Source organism: Zonotrichia albicollis, chromosome 5, assembly GCF_047830755.1.
Source record: "Zonotrichia albicollis isolate bZonAlb1 chromosome 5, bZonAlb1.hap1, whole genome shotgun sequence".
In the NCBI taxonomy this organism is placed as follows: domain Eukaryota; kingdom Metazoa; phylum Chordata; class Aves; order Passeriformes; family Passerellidae; genus Zonotrichia; species Zonotrichia albicollis.
In genome coordinates this window covers 48997783-49018589 of record NC_133823.1, presented here as the reverse complement: position 1 = coordinate 49018589, position 20807 = coordinate 48997783, and the positions used below count along the sequence as shown (strand labels likewise).

The following is a 20807-nucleotide window of genomic DNA, read 5'->3' as shown; positions in this document are numbered from 1 at the left end:
TCCAAAGGTGGGCATGGAGGAGATCAAGGGGTAAGAATTTGGATTTTAGATGTCACAGGAACACATGAGACATGCCAACCCTACCAGGGCCATGCAGATCTGACTTGCTTTCAGCCCTGTAGACGTTACCTTATCTCTTATCTAGAAAACTGTACTCAGGGTACTCTCCAACTAATGAAAGAATCCTCATAACTTTTGTGCAAAGAATAAGAGTTTTAATCTAAATTTGGAATAATAACAGTTGGCACATCTTGCGCTCTGGCACTAAGGGGAGAAGACAGCCTGTGGTCTGTAATGGGAAAAGGAGTGCCTGCCACAGAAGTACTGGTGAGTGAAATGATAACAATGTCAAGAGAAGAGAGCATCCTTCCTTACATGAGGGAATGCAGACAGTGTAACTCAGCAGAATTCATTCTTCTGTAACAAGCACAAGTGTTCCTAGATTGCTTTTCTGTCAGAGAGCCTTGGAGATCTTGATAAACCCCATTATTGACCTTCTATCCCCATCACAATGAACAAACTAGAAAATTGGCTTCCTCCCCTAAATAAAATCAAGCTGGATAATAGCTTTTATTATTACCAATACCAATGGCTACTTCTTCCTCTGTTGGGAGCAGTAGCTTTTCTGAAGAGAGAAAGAAATGCTTTGAAGGGGGAGTCATATGACAATAAAAGCTGGGAAAAATTCCCTTTGGAATGTAGAGTTTGTGGGGTTTCTGGTTTTGATCCAGCTGTAAAGGAGAGTCTTCAGATTGCTTGGAATGTGGCCAAAATGAGAAATGGAAGGGTTTTTAAAATCTATCTAGCCCCTACCCCCCACCCCCCCAAAATACAAATCCATTTATTTCTGGAAAAATTCAACAGAATCCTACAAAGTGTTAGCAAACACTTTCTATCTTCATTTTATAAAAGGGAGAAAGAAAAACTCACCTGCAGGGAAAGGAAAGAGAGGAAAAGCATAGATGTAAGGAAAGCTAGATTACATGGAGCTGAACTCAGGGGAAGTGAATAACTCCAGTAGCAGCCCTGGATTAAGATTCCCAAGTTTGATTCCCCATATGGCTTATCTCCTTCTGGAAGATCACAAACAAAGTTACTTTCAAAAACCCTCAATTCCTTGACTTACATTTCTGAAAAATGTTTGTAATGTCTGCCAACATTCTATTTTTAAGTTTGTGCATTAAAAAGACTATGCAGGAAATATTTTGTTTTGATTAACAGTCAGTGATATCAAAGTAATTGCATGGCTCAGAAGGAACTGGTGAGTGTCAGTAGGATAGCAATCACTTAGATGGGATGTCTGGAGGGCTGACAGCAGCTCCCTGGGAGTAGATGAGAGGACTGAAAATAGATGCTCAGTAGGGGTGTGACGTTTCCAACCAACCTTTTGTGACAGAACCACTTAAACTGGAAGTATGCAAATTAGAAGGGTGAAATGTGTTCCAACAACATTAAACAAGCTGGTCCACAACTCAGGACAAGACGTAGGAGTAGAATTAGTTTTGGTAATTCAAGATTCCCAATATACTTATTACTTCAGGATATCCATGGAAGTACTTTCAGTCTAGCTGATAGTAATTACTTGTAATCAGATTATATCTGAAGGTGTTGGTTGTGTTGTGGTGTAGGCAAATCCTTACTGTTTGTCATATTCGACCCTATTCCAAGTTACATTACTTTAGTCATAAAGAACACTTATTTTTCTAATCTATTATGTTTGTGAAATGTAATAATATGGTAACAACGTCTTCCTATGGGTAATGCAATTTTGGGATTTGCTAGCATGAAAATATGTGGCAACAAATGTACTGAATAGAAAATGGTTTATTACCTACTCCATTGAACCTGCTCCATGGTTTCATTATACTGAAACCAATTTGAGAAATGAATCACTGAAATATATTTATATGTTCAGAACTGAATGAATGCTTCCCATAGGCAAAGAAGGTAGTAAATGTGCATAAGCCATTCTGATAGAAAAATGCCTACCAGTTTTTAGGATGGACTATTTTTAAAGTTCCTTGAGATTTTATTTATTGTTTTGTTATGCAAAGTTCTGAATGCTTCTGCTGAAATGCCAGGGAACTTGTCTAGAGGAGAAAGGAGAGAGAATTCTTTAGAAGCTCATAAGGAGGAAAAGACTGTCAAATTTACCCCTCATGCAATTGTATAGTTCTGACCAAAATGTTCCTCTGAGTTGAGCAGAAGTCTTGTGCAGACTTCATCTCCTTTCCTTTGACACTCCTGGAAGCAAGGTCACTTAATCAATATAGGTAAAATGTTCACTTCATTAGAGATTGGGGCTGCATGTGAGTCAAAACAAATAAGATGAACCTTTATTTATTTAAATATTTAAATATTTAAATATTTAAATATTTAAAACAGGCAGATTTCATACCCTGTCCCACAGTAGAAGAGTGGAATTGACTGCTCTGGACCTGAGGGAATACAGAAAGAATCCATATTGCAATCTGGTGTTCTTGCTTAATCAATATAGGTAAAATGTTCACTTCATTAGAGATTGGGGCTGCATGTGAGTCAAAACAAATAAGATGAACCTTTATTTATTTAAATATTTAAATATTTAAATATTTAAATATTTAAAACAGGCAGATTTCATACCCTGTCCCACAGTAGAAGAGTGGAATTGACTGCTCTGGACCTGAGGGAATACAGAAAGAATCCATATTGCAATCTGGTGTTCTTGCTCTGCCTGGCTTAGTGTTGAGTGCATCTGACAAACCTGCCTACCATGATATGAAGCTGCTTGTCTATGCAGACAGGCTGTGGCAGGAGTTTGTGATGGCAGAATGGTGTTTTGGGCACTGTCTCACTTTATAAAGAGAGGAAAGCAGCTTGAGATTTGGACTGATGCAGGGATTTTGTGCAAGGGTTTTCTTGTGACCAGCTTACCTCACTCTATCTGTGATATCTGTATTTCTTTCCCTGGGCTGTTGTCTGATGAGATGATGTTTGTACAGGACTTTGGATCTTGAAAATTCTGTCCAAGTGCTAAAGATTATGTTAAATGCAATGTTGTCCACATGGAAGTGAGAGAGACAGAAAATTTGTTTGCCTTTTTAGAGAACTGTGGACAGAAAAGGAAGTCATTAATGAGAGTTGCTAAAGGAAAAATCAACCTGCCAGGATGAAGCAGCTGCTCCACAATTATTGTTTTAAATTGTGGCAAGTCTATCAATAATTTTTATAACTTCAACAAACAGTTGAAAGCTATTTTCTATTTAATGAAAGACCACAAAGCAGTGGCACTGCATAAGTTATTTCAAGAGATTTTTTTTTGTATCTGAAATTGAGCTTGAAGAATGGTGTCTTTCAAGAACTAAAGTTAACAGAAAAAAGTTATGAATGTGGGTGCCTTAAACTCAGTTGATTCAGAAAATCTGGGACTGAGGACATGGCAGTTGAAGATCAGTTCTTTCTAAGAATGGGATTAGCCTGAGGGCTGAGTGATTTTTTAGCACTCAGAAAGGTGCAAGGTATCAAGAACATGCTTGAGGATATGCCTGAACTTCAAGCCAAGTTGCAACAACAGAGGGAGGAAAAGACTATACTGGTATTATGTTTTCTCAATGTATTCTTTTCTAAAGCCCTTATGGAGAAGCATCTTGCATAAAATGTAATTTTGCAAATTCTTTTGTGTGCAATGACTTCCCCCCCCACCCCCCCCAATTTCTCTATTAGATCAAAAGCCATTTTGCCCAAACAGGGATTAGGTAAAACTCAGCTGTTCCCCAGTAGGAGGTGTGAGAGCAGATGACTGCAGGGAACTTCTGGAGCAATGTTTTTGGTAGCAAATTAACCCAAATGAGTTCCCATGGTTCTGGCTAAACTTAGCTTTGAAATGTAGGAGCTCTGGGTAAGAACCAAGGTGAACACAGTGAAACCTCAGTTACTTCACCTGACCAACTGAGTAAATCTTTAAGTGTGAATAAAGCTCTTTTTACCAGTTGTGCACAAACTTTTCTGTTCCATTCCTAAATGACACTGCAGAGGGAAGTGCTTTCTTGCATTCTGGCCATCCCTGCTAGTGTAACAACATTCTGTGCCTTGAAAAACTACCTTACTTCAGTCAGTAATTCAACCTGTGAGTGTAGGATAGAAGTGTAGGGGAAAATGTAATATGGAGCTACTGTGTGATTTCTGTCCCCTCTGGTTCATCTCCAGGGAAATTTGATGCATCAATATAACAATGCAAATTTGTGTGTGTGGGTCAAAGTTAGACTGAACTTCCTTGGGTGGGATGAGGATGTTAAAGTCAAAATAAATGTGACTAATATGATAAATGAAAGCCAGGATGTGTGAGCGAATAGCAGTCATATATAGGACTTCTAGGCTGCAGTAAAATGCCTTTACTGCATGCAAGCTCTGCTTGTATGTCCTCCTTGGAGTTATCTTCCATGTCTTTCCATGATTTTTCTTCCAAAACCAGGGTAGATGAAAGAAAGCAGACCTTGGGACTTTCTCTGCAGAAGTTCAATCCAACTCGAGTTCAAAGTATAGATGGAAAAGGGGCTCTGAAGTTGACTTTGTGCTCTTAAGTCTTGTCACATGAGGATAAAGGGTTATTTGCAGGATAAAATGCAGCAGCCAGCTGTCAATCAACTAAAATGACTGTTTCAACAGCTGGGAATCAGTGGGACATGAACTCTGGCTGTGTTCCCTCTCCCCTAGCCACATCCTCTGCAGTAGTCTGGATTCTGTGGAATCCTCTGCTAATTCAATGCTGATTGGAAGCAATTCTGGATGTACTAGAAATTTGAGCCTGGAAAATATTAAGGAAATATAAACCTTTTCCAGATCTGGTTTATTAGAAGGACAGAGAAGTGCTAAGTGGGCTATATCAGGGCTGGTAACTGTACACTCGAATCCCCTGTAGCACAAGGAAAACATTTCCAGATGAAGTTTGCTGATTCATCTCATTCCTGGAGACACAAAGTCAAGCAGAACACACGTGCTGTGGAGATAACTACTGTAGGAGATTTTGGAAAAAAAACTACAAATATAATTGTGCCCAATAATTTTAGTGCACTGCTCTCTGATATAGAAGAAGCTGGGAGCAGCCCCCATGGATAGTTAAGTATCTCTATCCTTTGAAGCTGTGCAGCTTAATTATAGTTTCATTACTTTTGACAAACCATAATTTCAGTGATGGGCTGGGGATAAAGAAAAACACTTGTCTTAATTTTACTATTTTGAGCTTTTCCTCCCTTATTTGTCCTTCTTCTTTCATCCATTTCTTTGTGATGATCACCGATTATCTTGTTAATACTTTTTTTCTGGAAGTTGACTAACTATAGCTCTAAATGTGAGGTTGAAAAAGGATGAAAATGAATGTGAAGATCATATTGCAAGGCTTTCATTTTTGTTCTTCATAGGCCCATAATTAAGCCCACTCTAGTTCTCTTTGTGGAACAGGATGCACAGGTTATAACAAGGATTCTTTTCTCTGTGTCTTTCTGTGGAATGGGCTGGAAGGAAGGAATCAAGTAACTAGTCTAATGTAAATTGGCATAGCTCCATCAGCTACAAGACAGGCACAAGTGTATTTTTAGTGCCAGCAGAAGATAAGCTCACACTGTGGAGCAACAGTCTTTGGGGAAATTGAGGAAGAAAAAGACTTTTCTTAGGGCTTTCCTCAGGTGAATGTTTCAATATGATAATTAAAGCTTAACTTTCTCTATCTGTAAGACCCCACAGGGGCAGGTTTAATTTGTCTCTAAGATCTGAGATTTCACTTTGCCAACTTTTGAAATGTTTTCATTTGAGTTCTTCTCTGTTTACTGTCACTTCAGCTGTAGAGTTGAACTCTTTGTTTGCAAAAAGTGATCCCTTTTCTTCATTAATAGCTGGCCTGGATTTTAAATCTTGTTGCAAGCAGAAAACTTGGGTAAAGCTATACTTCATGCACCTCTGTGTGTAAATTTTCCATAAATTGCTGCTTTGCTAACCACAAGAGCAAGGCCACCTGAATCCCTTTGTGAGCACGTGTGTCCATAGGTCCTTATGTTAGTGATGGTCCTTCTTGTTTATTTTCAGCCTCTCCAGGCTTCCTGCTCCATAGTACTTTTGTACTGACTTTGACTACCTTGAAATGGGTTAATGCTCTGACTCAGAGCTCTGTGGTTTCTATTGGGCTGTGCTGTTCTGAGAAAATGTACAGCAGTACTTCCCACTGGCCAGGCGTTCAGGTGTTTCTGCAGAACTGAGGTGCTCAGTGGGGGCACAGTCAGTCTTGTGAACCTGAAAATGCAGAGGGAGTGGATCATGTGAGGGGTTGCAGTCCATCTGTGAGCACCTTGCCTCTCCTGCTTGTGTTATGTGCAGAGTAAGAAGAATGAGCTGAGAGGCACACACTGATTGTTTGCACAGAGTCAAATCTGGTTTTCATACCTGCTTGGGCCCATCTGAGCCTCAATTTCAGTGGTGGGGGAGTTTTGCTGGAGTCTCTGCCTTGTGTGGTTTCCTTGGGTGCAGAATGAGTGGAAATTAACAGATCTGTTGTACAAGGAAGCTCAGACTATCGAATGTGGGGAAACTGAGTGTATTCTCAATAACAAATGTTCTTGCAGAAGTGTAATGCTACCCCCTGTTGGAATTTGGGATATATGAAACCAGAATACATGGAATTGAAGCCTCTGACTTTGTGTACATTACTTTGTTTCCATTCCACTTGACAAGACTTTAGAAGTACCAGTCTCTCTTAAAAAAAGTATTTTTTAAACATGAATAAGAAAGTTTTTTTTTCCCTTCCAGTTACCACTGAATTAAATTTAAAATATTCTTTCATGGTGAAATACAGCTGCAGGCAAAAGTGCCTGTCATTTTACTGTCTTTCCATAAGAATACAAATGTATAACCTATTAATGTTGATTTTTATTGTTCACAAGCATCTCCTTATAAAGAACTTGCAACTTCTAAAAGAGAAATGCAGCTTCTCTCTTTGCATGGCTAAAGTTACAGTGTTTGCTGTGATTCAGGTGCTGGCTGAGGAACGGCACTTGTGCTCACCTGTGGAAATGGGATTGGCTAAAGCAGTGCTGTGGATGACCTGCTGGACATGGAACAGTCTGGAAAAGTGTATTTGGTCTCTTGTGCATTGGCATTGCAGCAGGAGTTTCTGCCTCTGCCTCAGGAGAGCTGAGCTGAGCAATGCTCTGGAAAAGGGAATGTAATGTTTCTATGAAAACGTCTCTAAAAAGCTGACAACACTGTTTTGAATTGGAAAATCTGCTATGTGTCTTAATGCTTAAATTAAAAATTGTTCTTTTTCATAAAACTGCAGAACATCATCTGCTACTGTAAATCAGGACAGCTCACTTGAGGAGTTGGGGAGAACAATGTAGATGATTCTAATTACCTGGAAGAATTGGTTGTCTTTATCTTGGTCCTAAGAATATCTGAAATACTGAACTTCAGATTATATTGGGCTATTTGCCTTTGTTCTTAGATCTCACAACTGGAGAGAAAGCATTTATCACTTCTGAGCTGAGTGTGGTTTATTTTAATGGCAATTGTGTAAGGAGTCATTCATGTCCTGAATGGTAGAATGATTATTATGAGATACCTGGTGAAAGATGAGGCAATGAAGGCTGAGGTTAATGCATTGCATTATGTACCTAGCTTCAATTCACAGGTGTGTTTGTTTAGGGTTCTGTGCTCTGAAATCAGGAGATGCTGTTAAGTTTGAGGAATATATCCTGTGAAATTTACATATGGTGTTTTTATTTTTCATGAATAATTATTTTTAGTTCCAGTCTTCTAACTCCTCCAACATTCTGCCCATGTTTATCAAATACATTGGATTAAAACTGGTTTGAGAGGCAATTTGCTGTGTCTGGTGTAGCCATTTCCTCTGGTGGAATTCTTCAGCCTAGTCCTGGCTCCTGCTGTGAAAAGTCCTCCTGTATCATGAACCAGGGGTGAAGCGTTCTCTGACTGTACTTCAGTGTCTTTGTCCTTGAGGTCTCTTCAAAATCTTAGATGAGCTCATCCCTTCAGCAATATTCATAATCATTAGTGTCCATCTTTCCATCTGAGTTTCTTATACAGCTCTCCCTAGAGGGTTTGCTACTGCAGCCTCTCTCTCTGCAGATTGTCACTATATTTATCCCTACAAAATCTCTATGAAATAATGAAGTGCTTCTACCTGTATAGAAACCAGTGCTTCTGAATTTTACCCATGGTTAAAGAGGAGAGACCCTCAAATTCACAGAAGTATTGAATAATTTTGTTTGATCTGGAGCCATTATATCAAATGAAATCATGAGAAACTCAAACCTTATGAAATCAGTTAGAAATGGTAAGACAACCCCAAACTCTCAGTTTGACAGAGGCGGCAGAGTGTCTTTATTTCATTTATGTGTTATAACTTGTAATTTTGGGCATGTCTCTGTAATCACAAGATAGCTGATATTGCTGTTAGGACAGTTTAGGAGGGTTTGGTGTTTTGTGCCTTCAGACTTTGCTATTGACCCGGGCTGAGTGATGCTGCTTTGGGCCAGCTGTACATTCTCCTGACTTATATTTTTGTCTAGCAAGTATGCAAGCTTGGCTGGTAGCAATGCCTGGAGACAGACACAAACATCACTGATGTGTTTACACCAGGTATTTTATATGCTTTGGGTGGCATTGCGTAGCTGCTTCCTCTAGAATACTTCTGTGCATAATGAGATATGTGTGTGATGTTAAAAGGATGTGGTTTAGGTTGGAAAGTTAAGCTCCCCAGTGTTGAGGAATTGACAGATTTACTGTTGCTCATGCCATCTTGTAGCCACACATGTGTCTCTCTCATGCAGTGACGGAAACAGATGTCCCATGGACAAACTGGTATGTGACCATGTAATTGCATTACAGTGCAGTTGTTCAGCACACTCCTAGTGTGACTGTCCTTGTAGTAATTCTAGGTCTGGTTTTGAAAAGGCAAAGACAAGAGCAAATCATGTGCCTTGCTGCTGTGTCAGTTTCCCTGTGGGCTCATATATTACCAGTAGCAGAGCTTGAAATTTGACCCTTCAGTGTTGCAACTGAGACTCGACCTTGTGAATTTCTGCTGCCTGGCAGAGGGATCCAGCTACTGGCTTTTGTGGTAGGCAACTCAGCCCAGCCTCTCTTTCTCTCCCATGAGTGGACAGCTTCAGAGTATGCTCTAGGCAAGTTGTATCATTTTGGGAGGTAATGATCACGTTCTGATGTTAATGGATGTGGTCTGGTTGTGTGACAAGAGACTCCTGGCTGCAGGCAGCTGGGAAGCCCAGAGCAGGGAGCAGGAGATGCCTCTCAACAGAAGCATTAAAAAATGACAACTGCAGAGGCCTCTCTAAAAAGCATGAGAAGAAGATACAACACAAATATGGACTAGAATTAAACTGTACTTTTGGTTGTTTCTCACCTCTCGTTTTTTAAATAAGACCTGTACCTTGTAGATGAGCAGAGCTCATCTACATATATATATATATATATATATATATACATATATATATACATATATATAAATATATATGTATATGTATATATATTAATATAAATATATATAAATATATATTTATACATATGTATAAATATATATATATTTATACATATGTATAAATATATATTTATATATATTTTATATATTTTTATATATAAAATATAGAGGGATATATTTTATCAGGTGTATATTTTATAAAGGGGTATATACAGGGGTATATTTTAAGGGGTATATTTTATTGTACCCCACAGCCCACAGCTTGCCCGTGGCACTGAAATTCCCTGCTTCATGCCTCAGAAAATAGCTGATGTTTGAGCTTGGCTGAGCAAGTGGAGATGTTTCTAAACTGACTTCAGCAGTCCTTCTGTAGTTGGCAGTGGGCTTGTAACAGATGAAGCTGAGTAATCAGGAGTTTGTGGCTGAAATTGGAGCCCTGCACCAATGAAACATGCTATGGGCAGGAGTTTGTTTCATTTGGAGTTGTTAGAAAGGATCATAGAGTTAAAAATTTTGTATCTTTTGTTCGAACCTGATCAACTGCTGGGTGAAAGAGCCCAGCAAGGCAGATGACCTTTAAAGGTTGCTCCATGTGACTGTATTTATTGACCTTTCCTGGGAACTTTGTTTTTCTTGTGGCAGCCTAAGCATTCAAGCTTTATATTTTATTATGATTTCGAATAATAGAATAAATCACAGTCTTTAATCCTTACAAGAAAAGTACTAGAACTGTCAGTTTCATTAGAGACTGGCTCCTTTTTGCTGAAATATCTGAGCTTTGCAGAACTTCACACATACTTTTTATCTTCCATTCTCTGAAAGCACTTTAAAGTTCTCTTTGTGACGCTGATTTCAAAATCTTCATTCAGGATCTCTCATTGAGCCCTTTGCTCCTTTGAGAAGTTTCTGATGGTTCAAGTTGATTGTAATAAACTATATTATGTGACTGTAATCTGCTGCCTCCCTCTGCACACAAACTATGTGAAGCAGTCAGAGGCTTGTGATGATTTGCCACCAGCTACCCACAGCACGCAGGAGAGTGTTTGTTCATTGTTGGAGAAGTCTGCTCACAGTTCCTGGTTTTCAGGAACTCAGGGAATTTTGAATCATGATTTTCATGGTTTCCTCTTGAAAAACTGGATATTTTGTGTAGCCTTGTTACTACATAATAGCTTTAACATAAAGGGAGGGAGAGGAGAAAAAACAATCTAGATCATCTCCTCTGCAAAAATGAAGCATTTGACCAATGTTGCAATTAAGCCTTTTTTTATGAGTGCATTTTTGGAATGTGCAGAATAAAAATCTCCCAAAGTAAATACTTGCTTCTATTACTGTCAAGTACAAAGTCCTGTTTCATAACAAGACAAATCTGGGAGCCTCTCATTTATGTTGAGCTTTTCTTCATCATGTTTGAGGACTCAGATTGGGGCAAAACTTCAGATATGTGCTTAGACTAAAGCAAGAGAGACCTAAAAAGCACAGACTATTTTGTGCTGCAAGGGACCTTTAAAGGTCACCTAGTTTAACTCCTCTGCTTTGAGTAGGAACACTTTCCATTAGGTCAGGTTCCTCAGAGCCCCATGCAGCCTAATCTTGAATGTTTCCAGTGATGGGACATCCATGACTTCTCTGGGTTACCTGTGCAAGTGTTACACCACTCAGGCTAAATCTATCTTATTTTATTTTAAAACCATCACCCTTTTTCCTATCACAACACAATCTGCTAAAAAGTCTGTCCCAGTCCCTCTTACACTAAAAGTACTGAAGGGCTGCTCCATGGTCTCCCTGGAGCCTTCCTTTTTCTAGGCTGGACAAGCCCAACACTCTCAGCCTTTCCTGAAAGGAGAGGTGCTCCAGCCCTCCCATCATTTTCTGTCCATGCTCTGGACCTGCTCCAAGAGGTTCATCTTCCCTGTGCTGAGAACTCTGACTCTCAGTAGGCGCAGAATAATGGAGCTATAAAAAGCTGCCAAACTTAGATGAGCTGAAAGAAAAGCTTTATTTCTAAAGATACACAGAGGGAATTACATAAGCTGTGGCTGATGAGGTGTGTCTGAAATGTTGGCACAGTTATCAGGTGACTGGCATTTCATTCCTCTTGCCAGTGATCATGGAGCCCTGCTCAGCATTCAAACCTACAGAGCTTTTTCTTGGAAGTGTAGGTTACTCCTTTTTAGGAGGAAAAATAGGAAACAAAAATATTTTGGCTGTGTGAAAATGCTTGGTTACTATTGATTAGCTGTCTATCATAGCTAATAATGGGAAGAATTAGTTTTAAGGCAATTTTTTTGGTGTGTTTTGTTTTGTTTGTGGTTTTTTTTTTTTTTTTTTTTAATTCATCTAACTGGCAAGTTTCTGGCTCCTTTTTATGCCACAGAGGTGAGCTTGCAAAGCTGTTCTGGTGCTTTTTGTCATTATGAATCTGGAAAAACTTCTTCTATAGCCAGGAAACTGTGCAGTGCAGTGTCTTTGCTTCATGCTGTGGAGGTTATATTAGACGATCTGGAATTTTTGGGCTGGTCTTGAACCCAAAGACTAAAACTCCCATAAGCAGCACCAAAAGCAGGATTAGGTATGTAATCACTGAAAAGTTGTATAGATATGGGAACGCCTGCTCTTCTTCCTGTGGGACAGTATTTTTAACTGCTGGGTTTTTTTTAATGAGAACTGGTGTGTTCAATCACATATTTAATGAAATTTAAAATGAGTGAAAGTTTGAATACAATAAAATGAAGCTTAAAAAAAAAGGTGAGAGGAAGGCAAAGATATTCCAAATATACACAGAAAGGGGAAAAGAAAATCCCATTTTGATCATGAAAAGGATTATGTGCCATGGTGGTTATTTGTTATACAGAAAGAAATGCCAGGCTTAAGTTCTATTTAGCTCTTTAGGAAAATCAAGCTAATCTATGAATAATGACCCAGCATATCAAACCACTGGGTTCTCCTAACATCACTCATTGAACTCTACCCAAGATATTTGGAAGCAGAACATAAAAAATGAATCTCATCTGACAGCAGGCAGATCAGTACCAGAGCTAAAATAGCCCTGGCCATGCACTCCTGGTGTGTGACACACAGATTGTGCATATCTGCTTACTGAGGGCGCTGTGCTGCTGGGGTGGCTGGGGCCAGAGCCAGGCATCACCCACCCCAGCACTCCTGGGTCACAGACAAAAGATTACATGTTTATGTGAGAATATTTAACTTATGTTTATTTGAGGATATTTAACCAGAGCTAAAATAGCCCTGGCCATGCACTCCTGGTGTGTGACACACAGATTGTGCATATCTGCTCACTGAGGGTACTGTGCTGCTGGGGTGGCTGGGGCCAGGCATCACAGACCCCAGCACTCAGCTCCTGGGTCACAGACAAAAGATTACATGTTTATATGAGGCTATTTAACTTATATTTATGAGTAATACTAGGAGGCATGCAGGCCTTAGGTAATCATGTTAGTTTTTGTCTGGGTGTCATAGCAGGTGTGACAAAAGCATATGATTTGAGTGAGGTCACTTACCCCTTTTTTCCTCTGATGTAATCACAGGGTGGGTTGAGATCTGCATTATGCTCTGTATTTGAAAACCATGCACTTACATTTGTACATGATGCCATAATAATTTTAAAAGGTTCTCCTACAGGAAAAACAATGTTTTGCTGTGTTTTGTAGAATTATAAAAGGTATCTTTTACATCTCTCTATTGTTCTTTCTGCTGAGTTGCCTTTGCTGTTGCCACTGTTACTGAAACCTCTGCCTTACAGAGGACTACAGCAGGAGGCCTCAGAGATGCAGAAATAATAGAATATGATGTACTGAAAAGTGAAATGAAGACATTCTTAGAGATTGAAAAAAATCACTTAATAACAAAACACTGCCCTTTTTTTTTTTCTTATGTCAGGCTCATTTCTTCATCTAATCAAAGGTGATTCTTCTAGTTATTTGTTGTCTTTCCTATAATTTGAATGATACTTTAACTGTGTCCCATATCTGTTGTAATTTCACACATAAAACTTCTGTTGGCATTTTTGCATCTTTGTTAAGTATAATCTAATATTTTCTGAAATGCTGTGAGATGTTTTTCTCTTTCACAAATGAAATCTTGGCCACATTTTTGATTTCCTCCCCTCCCTTCTACTTTTATATACCTTCTATATTTTGTCAGGTTTCTACTTGTAGAGATATTTCATTCTAAAATTTTCTGTTTTCTTTAGGGAACAGCAGTATTACAGTCTGGAGTCTTACCAGCTATATCAGGTAGGAGTCATTTACTTATTTACTTTATTTAACAATGATGTTTTAGTCTCAAATTGTGATAAGAGAAACAGAAGATTTATGGAAGCAGAACTAAATACTGTATTGAGAGGTGTGCTGTTTGTGGCTGGTTTTTCTTCTGCAATCCATGACTTGGCAGCTAAGAAATACATTGTAATCTGTAATAACCTTGGTTGAAAAGATTTATATATTTGTTTCCCCCCTTTCTTTTGTTAATCTGAAGAGGTTCAAAGTTGTTAGAGTCTTAAAAAAGCTGTTTAGTGCCTTTTCTACTTACATGTTTAAAGAACAGCAAGAATTTTTTCTTTTTAGGTTATATTAGCACCAAAGGCAAACATTATTTATATGTTCAGTGTGTATAGCCAGTTTCCTAAATAACACAAAATCACAGGAATGAATCTTTACCAGAAGCAACTGGGAGATGCTTCTCTCATGTCAGTAAAACTCTTGATTGACCAAGAGAATCACTAATGAGAGGACACTGAGTGTCTGGCCTGGAAAGATTATGCAGAGGCGCTGGCCATCCTTGCAGTGTAAACCTCTCTATCAGTGGAATGTGTTGGTCACCTGAGTTCCCTCTCTAATGCAGCCAAACTGATCTGGCACTTCTGAATTATCATTTCACTTCAAAAAAAAATAAAAATTCATAAGCATTTAGTTCATAAGCATTTAGTTTTGTGTGATTACTCTCTGTCTTAGACCTTGGAGAGATCTGTGCAAAGAATTTGGCTGCTGTCTTAAATGTCTTTCCATTCCTTAAATAGTTTACCTGATAATTCATCAGATCCATTAAATTTCATAGGATTCCCACCTCCAATAGACATGGAGCAGCTCTTTGTGCTTGGGTTTCTTTACTACTTTAAAAAACCTTGGCCAATACATAAAGCAGTGTGACTGATGGGATTTTGTGTGAACAAATCCAGTGAGATATTCAGGATCAGGAGGTGTCTCTGGAGAAGGTTAAAAGTAACTCCTTCCTTTGTCTGTCTTAGCAGGAGAAAATCCAGAAGCATTTAGCTGATGTTGTTGCTAGTTATTCCACTCAAGTCAGTGGAATTACTCTTGATTTATAGAGGTGTAAGTAGAATCCCAAATTGGATCATTAATTTTATCTTTCCCTCTGGTACTCAAGTTTCTAGTCCTTCACTCAAAGCAAGGAAACCAGAACACTTATGATTCAAGTGTGTGTAAATACAGGGAAACTTCTGCTGCATGTGGTGGGCAGAATGTTATTTCTGTATTAATTTCAGCATCAAGTTAATTTTGGATGCAAACAACATCTGACAAAAATCCTTATCTCAGACTATTCGTGCATATGAGGGAGTTAGCTGTTTTGATAAAAGCTACCATGAAGCAAATTGGAACTGCAGAAATACAGGACAGATTTTTATATCAACAGAAAAAGAAGTTTGAGCAGGGGCATTTTATTGTCTAGTACACTGGAAAAATATAGTTTATGAAAATAACTCTTGCAGGAAAAATATAAATGTTTAAGACAAAGGCAACATTTAAAGCCAGTGAGTGAAATTTTTGTTTATGGGGTTTTGCCTCTCAAATGTTCTAATATACCAGTAAAATTTTATTTGCAAAGCTAGAACTATTTTTCAGAATACAAAAGGAGCTGCAGTGTTCTGTGTCTCATTGCATTTCTATTATCCTTAGATATTTTATGATGATGATTATTATTTTGTATTAAGGTTTTCTCTTTTATATATGTGAAAATTTAAGTATAATTAAACTCAGCGTTGCAAAGCTTTCAAAATAATTCTGTAGCATTTGAATATTTAATCTAAGGCATTAACTGAAGGTCCCAGGATGCTGAGCAGTCATTCACACTGTTCTGTTGCACTAAAGGAATGGCATTAGAACTTGTCTGTGGTTCTCTATTATTATGCAGAAATAATAATAGAGAGATTATTATCCATTGTTGAGAATAAAATAGAGGCACACTAATTTGAGGTAGCTACTTTCAAAACCTGTATTGTGCATATACATGGCAAGATACCTCTGCTAGCATGGATGACAATGACCAATACCCAGATATAACATTTCCTACTGTAGTAGTTTCCTTACTCACAAGTAAATCTCTTTTCTATCATATTGTCGTTTAAATGCACTGTAGAATGCAAACCCATTTCTTCCTGAGCTACAGGTACCTACATCTTCTATGCAATATTTTTGCTCTTGAATGTCTTGGTCCTGTAGCAAGACATGAAATTAAACAGTCACAAATCAATTGTTTGTGTATTTTTTGGTTTATTGTAGGGAATGTGGGTATTCTCTTTCTCCTATTAGTTAGATATGCTGAGCAACAGACTCAGCAACTTTAGGGAATTGTGTTTCATTCTAATGGCAAGGTGTTCTAAATATGGCAACAATTCTAAGTTGCATTATTGGATAGAAAAAAACAAGTTGGGGTGAATCATTTAATTCAGGTTTAAATAATTTGGTTGCCTTTGTTATAAATAACTTTGTAAATATTGATTAGAAAGAGAGACACTGAATTAGATTACTTGAGTTTGTAGGAGGAAAATGTTCCCATTGTTATCATAGCTTTGTACTACAGATAAAGGAAAGGGATTCTATGATGTGTGAATGTGTGCTCTTAAGTATAATAGACTGCATTTATAGTTATGATGGACCTCAAAATACCATGACAGGATGGAGGTTCAAAAGTGTGATTCAGATTTCCTGAGACACCTCAGTTTGGTACATTTGGTGTGAGCAGTTCTCATGGGACCTGGGCAGCTTCTCATCACTGCTTAAGGAATCCTGCAGCTTGATCTGGTGGTTGCAATTTCAGAGATATTTATGTAGGGCTTTTTCTCAGGAACTGCTTGTGTGCTTTGAGTCAAGGGATTGTGAATAAGATCCACATTCAGTGTTGGGAAATGAAACAATAGACTGCACATTCATTCCTTCACAGAATGGTGAGCTGAAGAGCTTGCCATTATCTTCGTTATCTTTCTGGTACTATTAACCAAAGCACTGTAGGAAAAATAGGACTGAAGCAGTTGTCTCTGCCCTTAGGTTTGGATGTTCTTCTGTGTATGTCTGACAGATGTTTAGTTCTGCAGTGAGAATCCTTAATCCACCTTGGATCACCCAAAATCCTCCACTATTCTTACATTTACAATGTATTTCCTAGCAGTTGTGCTGTTTCTCATTGAAATTTAGGCCTTTTCTTTTAATCTTGTTCTCCTTTCTATTCCACTGCAACACCTTAGATAAGGAACCTCCAGCTCTTACTCATAGGGGCGAATGATTTCCTTCAAAATATTTGTATTTTCTCAGTTGAGTAGAAGTCTTCACAGCAACCTTCTTTTATGAATGATGTTTAAACCATGAGGCTGTTCAGTGTGGAGGGGAAATGTCACTATTTTTGTCCTTGGGGAAATGCCACTATTTCTGTCCTTAGCTGCCAACCCCTTCCAACTGAGCTGAGCAGACTGAATCCCAAGACTCCTATTTAGAGAAGTGAGGCTGGGAGCTGGAATAGCTTGCAGAAGTGCTTAGGGACACTGCAGTCCCTGGAGAAGGCATTTCATGCAAGCTCTATGCACCATATTTCAGAAACTTTCATCCATTCCCAATTCCCACAGGGGAGCTGCTTGCCTGGGCATTCCCATGAGCCTGACCCAGCCCTGAATGTTTCAACACTCAAATTAAACTTTCCTTGAGGGAGATCCGATCTCCCTGCACCCCTGTGCCAGGGGCTCTGGCTTTGCAAAAGCCAGTAGTTGAATGGGCAAGTAATAAAAATGCTCCCAGGGAAGCAGTGTACTTTCAGTTTTGCTTTGTGACTTGTAAATTGTCTCTCTCCTTTTCCATTTTCCCCTTTATTCCAGAGGAGCAGATTCACTGTCATTGCAGCAGACACTCTGCTCTCTGACATCCTTTTTGCTTGCAATACCAAACATACACAATGCTTGATGGGAAATGTACTGAGGAGATGGATTAAGGAGTAAACATAAAACAATGCTGTAGATTGGAATTCAGCTAAAATATCACCGGAATGCTGATTATGAACATTGCATCTCTATTAAATTTTTCTTAAGTAGACAGGGACTCAAGGCAGCCAGACAAGAAGAAAGAATAAAATTAAGTATATAACAGGTACTGAAAACAAAGTCAGCTGTCTGACAGCTTAACTTTCCTGATGGAAAATTCAATGGTTTTTTTGTGCCTTTTAAAATATTTTTATTGCACATCTATGCAGCATGATGCTTTTATTCCAAGTTTAGGAGTCAGCTTTTAAGGAATTAACTCAGAGCAATGAGAAAGAGGAATCTGGGCCATACTGTGGTGGTTATAATTGCTTAGATTGAAAACAGTTTACAATTCTCACTTTTTTAAAAGATTTGTGCTGTCAGTTCTTGAGATGTAGGATGACCAAGTACACTCTGATATTTTTATTGAGCCAGGGAAGGACTCTGTGTTGAACAGTGTCCACCATAGACGTGTCATGTCATACCTTATAGGGCTAAACACTGTAATAGATAGACATCATTCTAATGAGAAACTGATTAATGAAAACCTGCCATAATGTGGCATGCTCTTTCTTGGTCCTGCTTTATTCTACAAGTCCACTCAAAATAATTCTGCAGGGGAAGAAATACAGGAGCGCAGAAAAAGTGAGCTTGTTAAAATACATATTGCATTTACAAACTAAATTAATATCTGAATTAAGAGAATTTCCAGGGGCGAAGGAAAACTATGGGGAAACCATGTCAGAGAATGATCCCAATGCTGCTGCTTCATCCTCTGGGCTGAGCAGATCCAGCAGATCCTGTTCTCTGGACTGGGGCTGACAGAAGGTGGTGAGTCTGTGCCACAGTAACCTTCTAGTCCTGTCCTTTATTTATTTGTGATTTGCTTTCCCACACCTTCTCTGACACTGAAATCTGGGGAAATTACTTATCCCAGCCTTATACAGCACAAAGGTGAGGACCTTATTTGCACATATAGTGATTATTTCAAATTTTTAAAAAAATTTTTGGTTTTGTGTCTGACCTTCATCCCTGCCCAGTGTAGATTCTGAGCTTTACACATATGAAGATTTTTGAATTAAATGTATGTAAAGCATCTTTGAAGGTGTATGTAAAAAAAAAACCAAAAAAAAAAAAAAAAACCCAGACACTGAATTTCGTGGCACAGGAAAATGGTAATAATTCTAGCTTAACACTTTTGCATTTTTAAGGATAGGAGGCTGGGATGGAATGGCCCACAGCATGAGAAGATGAATAATAGCTAGACCTGGTTAGATCCTCTGTTATTTTTTGCACAGACTAAATAGACATCTTTGAGGAGCAATATTTGAACAGAGTGCTTGAATGCATTTCTAATTTTGAGAGATTTTGCCACATTTAAAGTAATCTGTTAGAGAGACAGGAGGAATTTCTGAATATGGAGAAATCTGTAGAGCAAGCAAGCATTTTTAAGTATCCCCTTCAGCTTTTATGTCTTGCAGGTAATGCCATTTGTATAGCAGAAAATATATGAAATTACTTTGAAAATCGAAGAGAACGAACAGGGAGGTTTTGTAGGGCAAATATACAGGAGCAGGAAGTCTCCTGTTACATTTACATGAAACAACCTCCTGGTGCTCCTGCAGGGTTCCTCCTGCCAATCAGCTGCTGTAGCCTTTGGATGCTCTTTTAAGCAAGGTATCTGTTTTCAGAGGAGGAGATGAGAATGTTGCTTGAGTGAGTGGGTCAAAGTTCTTCATAATAAAGCTAGTTTTAATTCAACAAGCAGCAGGGTTTTATCACAGAATGTGGTGTTTTCTTCTGTTCTGACTCCTTTTCAGGAAATTTAATAGCGCAGACCTGAAGAGTTTGTGTCCTACCCCTCGAGGAGGTTAGCAGTGAGAAGTGATCACTTGGTAAAGGCAGTGCAGGGCTGTGTGTGTCTCCTCACTGGTCATGCAAGGATAGGTCAGATGACTTGAAAATGTAAACTGTCTGGGCTCAGTTTATATTTTATATTCCATCTTCCCTCATTATTTTTTTTTCATGGCTCTTTCTTGTAGCACATGTGCTGTAAACTGTCCTTATGTTTGAAGAATGGGCATGAAGTAATAACTATAAAGCCAGAAAAATATTTCAAATAGTAGTTGTCTTCACTGAGCTATGTTAAACTTTTGAGTCTAATCAAATGTCAGAATTCAAAATATCCTGCAAATCATTTTGATTTTGTCACATTTTGAGTACCTTCTTCCTCTTACAGATTGAGGAAAGTAGAACAGAAGTAACTCTCTTGATGAGGTACCGAGTTCTGAGAAAGACTTGAGCAAGTCTGCCACACAGACCTAGACGACAGGGGAAAATGAATAAAAAAATATTCTTAACAATACCTTGTAAATTGAGAAGAATAATGGAAGGGAGCGTCTGTCTCCTGCTGGACACTTTTTTTGCTCAGAAATTTATCTTGCTTTTTCCATTCCTGCAAGTGTTAGCCTAGATTCACAAATAAGAATCAAACCAGTTTATTCAGTAGCTGAAAAGAAGAAGGAAGAAAATATCTAGGTTGATCTCTGTTGACATGTGTTTATAGGATGAAGTTCAAAGCTTCAAAAAAAATTCCCTGGGAGATTTGACTATGTAAATATTTGTTAGTTGCCAGATTTGAAAATGAGGAAAATGCAACAGGTCAAATCCTAAAACATTAACATGGTTCTTTTAAATAAGCCCTGAATGGGAAAATTTAAACTTGACCATAAATGGATTGGACTGTCTTATTCTTTTAAATCTTCTTTCCTGTCCTGGGTGTTCCTCATAGATCCTAAAAATGTTGCTTAAGAATCCACAATGCCTCTGGAATAATTTCTGCTGAGTTGCAATACATTTTTGAGGGAATAAAAACCCCAACCCCACACTAGTTTTGTGATGATGCTGAAATTAGCATAAGGCTCGAATCTTTCTTCAAAGTAAGGGGAGGCTTTTGGCTTCATAAAACATATTCTGATGTTTTCAATGCAGAGAGAGGATGCACTGATATGAGAAAAAGGAAGATGAGTTAAAGTGAAAATATAAGTAAATCATCTAGCC

The 20807-nt window shown here is 38.4% G+C and overlaps 1 protein-coding gene across 3 annotated transcripts in view; it reads left to right on the top strand.

The window, feature by feature from the left end:
• DOK7 (docking protein 7) overlaps positions 1 to 20807 on the top strand; it is a 60486-nt gene that overhangs the window by 29215 nt on the left and 10464 nt on the right. For all 3 annotated transcript variants that reach the window (XM_074541630.1, XM_026792626.2, XM_005485684.3), the window contains one exon: positions 13698 to 13740. In XM_074541630.1, coding sequence (XP_074397731.1) covers positions 13698 to 13740 — 43 coding nt within the window. The remainder of the gene's footprint in view (positions 1 to 13697; positions 13741 to 20807) is intronic.